Genomic DNA, 9,665 nt, shown 5'->3' with positions numbered 1-9,665 from the left:
CCAGGGCAGCCAATATTGCTTCGTCAAATACGTTCTTTAGGCCTTTCTGTGTGAGTGCAGAACACTCCACATATTTGACAGCCTTCAGGTCACGGGCCAGCTTTTCGGCAGTCTCTGGAGTGATAGGCTTCTGTTTGTTCTTGGCAAGTTTCTCAATAGTAGAGGGGTCATTTCTGAGATCAATCTGGGTCCCAACAAGCAGGAAAGGGGTCTTTGGACAGTGATGAGTTATCTCTGGCACCCACTTTTCTTTCACATTTTCAAAAGAGGAAGGAGAAACGACTGAAAAACAAACTAGAAATACACCTGTTTGTGGATAACTCAGCAGTCGTAATCTGTCATAGTCCTCTTGCCCTGCAGTATCAAAAAGTCCGAGAGTATATGGCTCTCCACCAATCATAACTGTGACTGCATAGTTGTCAATAACAGTTGGTACATATTCAGATGGAAATTTGTTTGTTGTGTAGGATATCAGGAGATATGTTTTACCAACGGCACCATCGCCCACGACAACACACTTAATTGTCTGCATTGCTGAAATAGTTTTGTATCCACTTTAAATATTTCAAATTCAATGTTGATCTCAGCTTCTCCGCCGGGGCGTTGGCCTCAGCCCATTTCTTAATTGCTGCCTTTCCCCCTTTTCCACTCACCAGTAGGCCAATGTGGTCGCCAACAAGTTTACATGCTTGTTTGTGTGTTCCCTTTCAGTCTCAGTCTTAGAGGGGAGTTTGTCCTGAAGGAACTTGATTGCTAGCCTTGATGTCTTCCTAGTGAACAACTTGCTTATTCTTGTAGTAGCCAGTCATGCTGACATTTTTGTTTTGGGTTTTTCATGATGATCTTTCTTTGAAAATGTATCTTCTGTTACTGTAGCTGTTCCAGGTTGGTCTGCTTGTCCTTTCTAGTGGGCATGTCTCACCTCATAATGTTCTGGATGGGACTTAGTATTCCACCTAAGGTCCTATACTCTGTAAAGGCTTTGCACAAAGCCTATTTCACTGAGTAAGTTCTAGAACCCCTTTTAGGTATTCCAATCAGTTATAGGCTGAAGATGGGCTTATACATTTTCTCTAATCATGTTTCCCAACATTCCTTTCTATCCTACTCAAGTGTCTAGTTTATAATAATAGTCAAGGGAAACTAGTATTCATAAGACAGTCAAGCATTTCAGTATTATATCCCCTCTTCAAGCTATACTTAGATCCCTGTATCCCAGAGCCCTGTTGTTCCAAGGTTGAACATGCATCACTGTTCACCTCTGTCTCTCGTAGGCCATGCAAACACCTGTCTCAGTGTCCCCTGTCTATCTTGTTCGTCTACTTCTTTCCACTTCTTGTATTGCCCTCCCCAACAGCCAAACTAAAACCCCCACCCCAACCCCACTGTTGTTGTTACCTTATATTCAATTAATTCTTCTCTCCATTTATAACAGTCTATTGTATCCTGTAATTTATCTGAACTTCCTACCACCTGGATCTCTGTTCCTCTGTGTTTACCTTCTTTCACATTATAATTGTTTTGATCATAGACTGACCTCCAAGATCCTCTGTTCTTATAATTTTATTCTATTCTTGACACTTCCATTTGTCGATTGAGTTTAGGGTGATGCTGCCACATACATCATTCTCTGCTTGTTTTCTGTACTTGTTGGTTCTCAGTCCACAGAAATTCCTTAAGGATGTTTTTCATAGCAGGGCTGGCTTTGGCAAAATCCTTTAGCTTCTGTTTATCCTGGATTGTTTTGATTATACCATCATATTTGATTGACAGCTTTGCTGGGTAGAGGATTCTTGGGTGGCAGGTTTTTTTCTTTCAGGGTTTTATATATATCTCCCCATTACCTTCTTGCCTGCATGGTTTCTTTTGAGAGATATGAGCTTAATATGATTTACTTGCCTTTGTATGTTACACTTCTCTTTTTCCTAGCTGCTTTCAGGATTCTGTCCTCATCTTTGATTTTGGAGAGCCTGATTATTATATGTTTTGTTGATTGTCTTTTAAGGTCTATCCTTCCTGGGGTTCGTTGAGCTCCTTGAATGCTTATCTTTTAGCTTTTCAGGATGTTAGGAAATTTTTCTTCCAGCATCTCTTCAACTATCTTCTCTGTGGACTTGTGTGATTCTTCTTGTTCCAGAATGCCAATAATTCTTAAGTTATTCCTCCTCATGTTGTCCAACATAAATCTTAGGCTTTCTTAAGTTTTTTTTTTTTTTTATCCTTTTTTGTGTTTGCTCTTCTATCTTAGTAGTGTTGAGAGATTTACCTTCTAGCTCACTAGTTCTGACTTCTATCTCTTCAGTTCTACTGATTGGTCCTTTCAGTGTATTGTCCATTTCTGATATTCTATTATTAATCGTTTGGACCTCTTTCTGTGGGTTTTGAATTGTTTCCAATGCTGCATCTAACTTATTTGATTGTTCCTGTAGCACTTTCCTGACTTCTTCCTTATTTTTCTCAACTCCACTGTATAGTGTTTTGATACATTTTATAATCATTTTTCTGAATTCCTTCTCAGGCATTTCCAAAGCCTGCCCATCTTCCAGTATGGAGTGAGATCTACTTCTAGCTCATTTGCCTCGGTCACTTTATCTTGTTTCTGGACATGTGCTGCTTCTGTTTTTGAGGGATATTCAGGGTGTGTATTTTGGTATTTTTTATGCTTTCTGATTGCCTCCAGGCAGATGTAATCAGGAGATGGACTTCCTTTTTCACTCTTCTACCTGAGAAATTTCTTGATGCTGCTGTTGGTCATTGTGATATAACTCAGGATTTAATTTTCAGCCTATTTCCTTTTTAGTATGCCTGCCCCACTCCACAATCCCTGTTCAGGCCTCTTTTCTAGTTATAAACTATTCAGGGCCAACTGTGGCCATTTGGTTTTAAATGGAAACTATCTCTTTAAATTTTGAGGAGATCTGTGCACATATGTAGCACAACCCTCCAGGGATGGGTCTGAGGTGTCCATTCGCTCAAGCCCCCCCACCCCCACCCCCAGTCACCAGATTGGAAGTGCGTAGTCAGCCAGAGACCAATTAACAGATACAAAAAAAAAAAAAGGACACACAAAAAAACACCTTTATCTCTGTGGTTCTATCAGGCATCCATGGCAGCGCTGATCCTTCCCTGCTTGGTTTCATCCAAGATGGTGGCTCTGGGAGTAGCTGGAAGTCTTGAATTAGAAAGCAATGGATTTCTTGTTTCTGCTACAAATTCCCCTGGCTGTAAGCCTTCCAACTTTCTAAATATTCCTTTATATGTGGTTCAGAGTTCTGGCCCCACTCCCTGAGCCTGCTTGGTACGGTATTCTGTGCTGTTGCTGACAGAATTCTTCATTGCACCGCCACCCTCTCCACCATTTGTATGTTCTCCCGGAGCTTCTTCTTGAAGTGCACAAAAGCATTATGGAAAAAGTTTAGAAGATTGTAAGAATGACCAAATTGTGACACAGAGCCATGAAGTGAGTACATGTTAGAAAAAGTGACACTAATTGATAGAATTGTTTGACAGCATTGCCACAAACCTTTAATTTGTAAAAACAAATGCAATATTTTCAAAGCACAATAAAATGAGGTTTGCCTGGTACTCAAGACTTTCTAGTTTCTCTGCTCATCAACTTTTCTCAAAGAACTAAAAAAATAATAATATTTTCTAAATAATAAAACTTTGCTTTAGCTGATTGCCTTCTTGGGTTGTGGGGATAGAAACTCTTGCCGTGAACTAATTTCAATTAAGCAAATGATCTCCTGTTGGTGGTGGTGGTGTTGAATAGCATCCAGTTTGTTCTGATTCACAGCCAGCCTGTATAGGGTTTCCTGAGTCTTGGTGAATGGAGATCTTGAACAAACACTTTCCTTACTTCATTTCCTGTTCATCTGAAGAGCAGCAAGGAGTTACAGTGATAACGGGTTAGTCTACAGAAGACTAGAAAGTCATGAAATATAGTAGTAAAGTTTTATTAGAGTATGGAAAATACCTGCAGGGTGATGTACTACAAATATCAGAGCCTCCTGCAGGGGAGACAGGCCAAAGAGGGCAGCATCTCTGTTCCAACTCACAGGCTAAGGGGCTTTTATAGCAGAGGTAAGTTGTAGAGACAGTTCCACCAGGTTTCACAAAAGGAGCGGGCTTTTCCTGTTTGCACATTTCCTCTTCAGTGTGCTGTTTCCTCGTGTCTCCTTTCCCTTGCTGCACATACATCTGTCATTCATGACGTTGTTGTTAAGTGACATTGAGATGATTCTGACTCATAGTGACACTGTACAGGGTTTCCCAGGAGTTGTTGGTGAGTTTGAACTGCCAACCTTGTGGCTCACATACAGTGTTAATCCTATATCCAGTACACCAGGAGTATGGCATCCATAATTAAGTCTAATATTTCAAGATGGATTCTGTTGCTGAAGTGTCTGGGATACCAGACAGAATTCACAATGCACACACTCTCTTGTCAGGATCCTGGTCAAGAACCAGTTCTGCCCTGGTGGCACCACGTTGGGGTCCTCCAGTGACACTTTGCACCTGCACTGAAAACTGGCTAAGGGGGAAATTAATGGGTAGCTTGAGATAGCTGAAGGTTACAAACCCTGCTGGGTCCCAGACTCACAAGGACATAGTTTCTGAAGATTGCTTTCCTATCATGTTTATCTCCTGCCCCACCTATCCTTTATATTTGGAGATTTAATAATAATTTCCTCCTCTCCCCTTACCCTAATAAGACAAGACATTCTAGCTGCCATTACAGTAAGATTACTTAATCTTCACAACTCATATTCCAGTCCAAAACATCATGACAATATGATTGATATTTAAATGAAATATGATGAGAAAACTACCAACATTTCATTACCACTGACCAGAATGTCACACAATCTTCCCCTTAAGAATTTATGGACTTTCTTTGCTCTTTATTTTGTCTACTAACACACCTATATCTTCTATTACAATGCTTCCCCCATTTTCTTCCTAATCCTCCCATGACTGTTTGGGTGCTTACGATCTATGCGTATGCATATAGTACCTTAAATATTTATTTCTGTGTCCACCTCTCTCACAGGACTGTGTGCATCTATTCGAGGCCCCATGTCATGTTTGTCTGTATATCTTTACCACCTATCACAGAGCATAATGCTACTCAAGGCTACATGAATGCTGGATGAATGAATGGCTGGATGAATCTGAAATGGCTTCCTGGTAGAATTCTTGCCTTCGATGTGGAAGGTCAAGGTTTCATCCCTGGTCAATGTGCTTCATATGCAGCCACAAACCACGTAAGAATGAGAGCTCCCATATTGCTATGATGCTGAACAGTTTTTACTAGAGTTTCTAGAGTAAGATGGGTTTGATAGCGAAGTTTGGAGATCTACTTCCGAAAATCAGCCAAAGAAAACTCTATGGATCTCACAGGTCTAAACAGCGTTCCTTCAGTTATCCATGGGGTTGCCATGAGTCAGAGCCAATTGGACTCCAAAGCTGGTACCATCAACACTGACATCCTTCACTTCTGATGCCCACAGCATGCTAGCCAAGAAAAGACATTGGTTGGTCTTCCTGCTTCAGAAATATCACCTCTTTTCTTTGTGAGAACTGTTGAAATAACTTCTCCGATGATGGACAGTTGACTTTTTTCTACTAGTTTACCTAGTTTGACCCTCAGTGGCCCTTTAAAACTTGTTATCAGCCTCCTTCCCTTCCCCAGACTTTCTGATTTCTGTTTGGCATATAAAAACAGAAGCTAGGAACTGACAGAGCTGGTTCAAAGGAGTTCAAATGCTAATGTATTGCTCCAGGTGCTGCAAGAAATTTTGGGCTGTGCCTCACTGTATTTGTCTGCAAATAAGCATCAAAATTCTACACTTGAGTAATTTTAAGGCTTTAAACCAGAACAAGGAATTTTTGTTGTTGTAAAGTGCTGTCAAGTCAGTTCTGACCCATAGCGACCCTGTAAAGGGTTTCTAAGGAGTAGCTGGTGAGCTTGAACTGCCAATCTTGCAGTTCAAATGGCTTTGCAGATAGGCGCATTAACCCACAGTGCTGCACCAGGCCTCCAGAACAAGGAATAGGCATTGTCTTTTATCTATTCAACTCCCAACAAGAAACCAGGTTGAATGGCAGCTGGATGGCCATTTGACTCTACATCAGAGTGTTGACTAGGGCCTGGGTAAAGGGCTAGAGAGTACCCAGACAACAATCCCACCTGCTGGACTTTCTACCTGACATATATGCTTATGGTGAAACGCTTTATGTGTACATTTCAGGCAGCCGTTGTCTGTGTGCACGCGAGCAGAGATGTGCACATGTTTAGGTGAAATATGGTTGTTTTCTTTCATTCAGTTTGAAGTAAAAGCAGCTTTTGGAATTGCCTCAAGGTACTTTTCAAGCTCCCTGGGATATTACCAAGTTGGAATTATGCATACTCATTTTCTAAATTCTCCAAGAAAATTGTTGAATTCTCTGTGACATTTACCATAACTGTAAATTCATGCAGGCTTTTTTTATTATTATTATTTTCCCCTTCTTCCAACTCATTCCCTTTTCCAAGGGCAACTCCACCTGGATCCATTTCCTTCAGAGTTAAACAGTTTTTGAAATCCTTCATTTGCAATATCAACCATTGTGTTCTGTTTTATTTGTCATACAATTATCCCATAGTATAGTGTTGTTGTTGCTGTTAAGTGCCGTCCAATCAGTTCTGACCCATAGTGACCTGTATAGAGTTTCTATACAACTGCCAAGCTTGCGGTTCAAACTGACCTTGCAGTCAAGCGCATTAACCCATAGCATAGTGTTGTTGTTGTTGTTAAGTGCCGTTGAGTCGGTTCTGACCCATAGCGACCTTGTATAGGGTTTCCAAAGAGCAGTTGGTGAGCTTGAACGACCGACCTTGCAGTTCAAATGGCTTTGCAGTCTGGCACATTAACCCACAGCACCACACCAGGACTCCCATAACGTAGTAGCTTAGGCTAACTCTTGTCTGATTAGGCTAACTCTTGTCTGATTAGGCTAACTCTTGTCTGATTAGGCTAACTCTTGTCTGTCAAAAGAGAATCATGTTATTTGAGTAGAAATTTTGTCTCCTTCATGCTAAGTTAAGCAGAACAATATCAAAATCTTTCCCACTTTTATGTCCTAAAAAAAAGAGCCCTGGTAAAGCATGCTATGTGTTGGGCTACTAAGTGCAAGGTTGACGAATTAAATACACCAGCTGATCTGCAAAAGATGAAACTTTCTGCTCTCCTAAAGATTTACAGCCTCTGAAACCCAACACAGGGTCAGCACAAGTTGGAACCGACTCCATGGAACCAAACCAACACCACCACCGCCACCAAAGCAAAGTAATTGCACAAATATGGAACCCTCATCTTTCCTCCTTAAGAATGACTCATATTAAGACCTTACTTAAGATTGTACCATATAAACAGGGATTCTCACATTATTGTGGTGGCGGGTGGTTGCTTATGCTGTAGAGTCAATTCTGACATTGTGACTTCGTGCAGTTTCCAAGGAGCAGCTGGTGGATTTGAACCACCGACCTTGTGGTTCCAAACCAACCTTCTGTATTAGAAGAAGTACAGCCAGAATGCTTCCTGGAAGTCAGGATGGCCAGACTTCATATCTCATACTTTGGATGTATTATCAAGAGGGACCAGTCACTGGAGAAGGATATTATATTTGGTAAAGTGGAGGGTCAGATAAAAAGAGGAAGACCCTCCAACTAGATGGACTGGCACAGTGGCAGCAGCAATGGGCTCAAATGTAGCAACAATAGTGAAGTTGGCACAGGACCAGGCAGGGTTTCCTTCTGTTGTGCATAGGGTCGCTATGAGTCGGTACTGACTTGATGGCACCTCACAGTGACAACACACTACCAGGGTTCCTTTCTATTATGTGCTTAGAATTCCTCAGTGATATTGCAAAAACTGCCTATTCTCACACCCCACTGTCATAGATTGTGATTCCAGAAGTCTGGATGGGACCCTGTGTTCTGTGTTTCGAATAAATGCACCAGGGGCTTGGTGCAGGAGACACAAAGATCATGTTTTGAAAAACACCAACTACTGGGCAATATAAGGAGCTCTGGTAGCGTAGTGGTTACGAATCAGGCTGTGAACCGCAAAGTCAGCAGTTCAAAACTACCAGGTGTTCTGCGGGAGAAAGATGAGGCGTTCTGTCCCATAAAGATTAACAGCCTCGGAAATCCTGTACAGGGTCGTTATGACTCGGAACCGACTCCATGACACTTAACAACAACAACTGGGCAATATCTAGACACTTTGTTTTATCTGCCTGGGTAAGACTTTCATCTTGTTGAGCTGAACTTACCATGTATAAGACAGAATCCTGTTTCAAATAACAGTACAATATGGTGTGGCACTGTAGGATGAGCACTGAACTGCGAACCACAAGGTTGGAAGTTCAAACCCACCAGCTGCTTCTCAAACCCTATACAGTCATTATGAGTTGGAAGCGATAGCACTTAACAATAACAACAAATTCTCTTTTTGCTTAGCACCATTAATCCATCTCCACCTCTGTCACTGTCCTCCTATTGTCTGGCACTGCCCAAGATGTCCACTGTCCATCTTGCCAATGTTCCTGTCACCCCTTCTGACATCTCATGTCCCATCACTTCTTCACCTTGGCATGTGCCCAGAATACTCTTTCACTCTGACCTTGTGTCACATCTGCTCCATCTAATCTCAATATCCCCTTCTCTGAGGGGCTAGGCTGCATCTGTCACTTCCTGTTTCATGAGTGAATGAATAAAAGAACAGTCACTGATGGAATACTTGTTCAGTACTCTGGTAGCATAGTGGTTACGAATCGGGCTGTGAACCGGAAGGTCAGCAGTTCGAAACTACCAGCTGCTCCGCGGGAGAAAGATGAGGCGATCTGCTCCCGTAAAGATTTACAGCCTCGGAATCCTTATTCAGGGTCGCTATGGGTCGGAAACGACTCGATGGCACTTAACAACAACAACAACCGATGGTAGTTATGTGCCGTGGAGTCGGTTCCAACTTATAGTGACCTTGCATAAGGTTTCCGAGGCTGTTTAATCTTTATGGGAGCAGAAACCCTCATCTTTCTCCCATGACATGGCTGGTAGATTCGAACTGCTGACCTTGTGGTTAGCAGCTCAACTCATAATCCACAACCCTACCAGAGCTCCTTGCTATGTGCTAAAAGGGTATATGTACTCTTACTTCTTCTCTCAATCCTATGAGCGTCATCTATATTTCTCTTAACAGGTGAGAACACAGTGTTGGCACTGACAAAGGACTTTTCCAAAGTTACAAAACAGTTAGGACAGAGACAGAGAGCCAGACCCAGCTCCAATGACTGCACACCCACTGTTCTTCTCACGCTACGCCACCACCTCTCCTAGCAGCTATCCACTGCATTTCTTTCCCATGTTGCTCATGACTCATTATGATCCTAATAATTGCCCAACATTGTGTTTCCTTCAAGTACTTTACCCAGCAGAGGCTGTCCCTGCCCAGTGGCTAGACCCAGTACACATGTGTTGTGTTAGTCCACTAATTGAATGGTCCACGTTGTTGTTGTTGTTGTTGAGTTGGTTTCAACCGATAGCGACTCTGTATAGGATTTCCAAGGAGCAGCTGGTGAGCTTGAACCACCAACCTTGCAGTTCAAATGACTTTGCAGTC

The 9,665-nt window shown here is 42.1% G+C and overlaps 1 protein-coding gene across 1 annotated transcript; it reads right to left on the bottom strand.

Annotated features, from left to right (window-relative positions):
* Position 1: 1 nt before the first annotated feature.
* LOC102818389 (cell division control protein 42 homolog) lies at positions 2–602 on the bottom strand (the record flags this gene model as incomplete). Its single annotated transcript, XM_006863845.1, has 1 exon — positions 2–602. A coding segment is annotated over exon 1 (531 nt), but the record flags the coding sequence as incomplete, so codon positions are not given.
* Positions 603–9,665: the final 9,063 nt, after the last annotated feature.

The sequence above is a fragment of the Chrysochloris asiatica genome, unplaced genomic scaffold, assembly GCF_000296735.1.
Source record: "Chrysochloris asiatica unplaced genomic scaffold, ChrAsi1.0 scaffold00056, whole genome shotgun sequence".
NCBI classification, from domain to species: domain Eukaryota; kingdom Metazoa; phylum Chordata; class Mammalia; order Afrosoricida; family Chrysochloridae; genus Chrysochloris; species Chrysochloris asiatica.
This window is presented reverse-complemented; position numbering and strand designations above follow the sequence as displayed.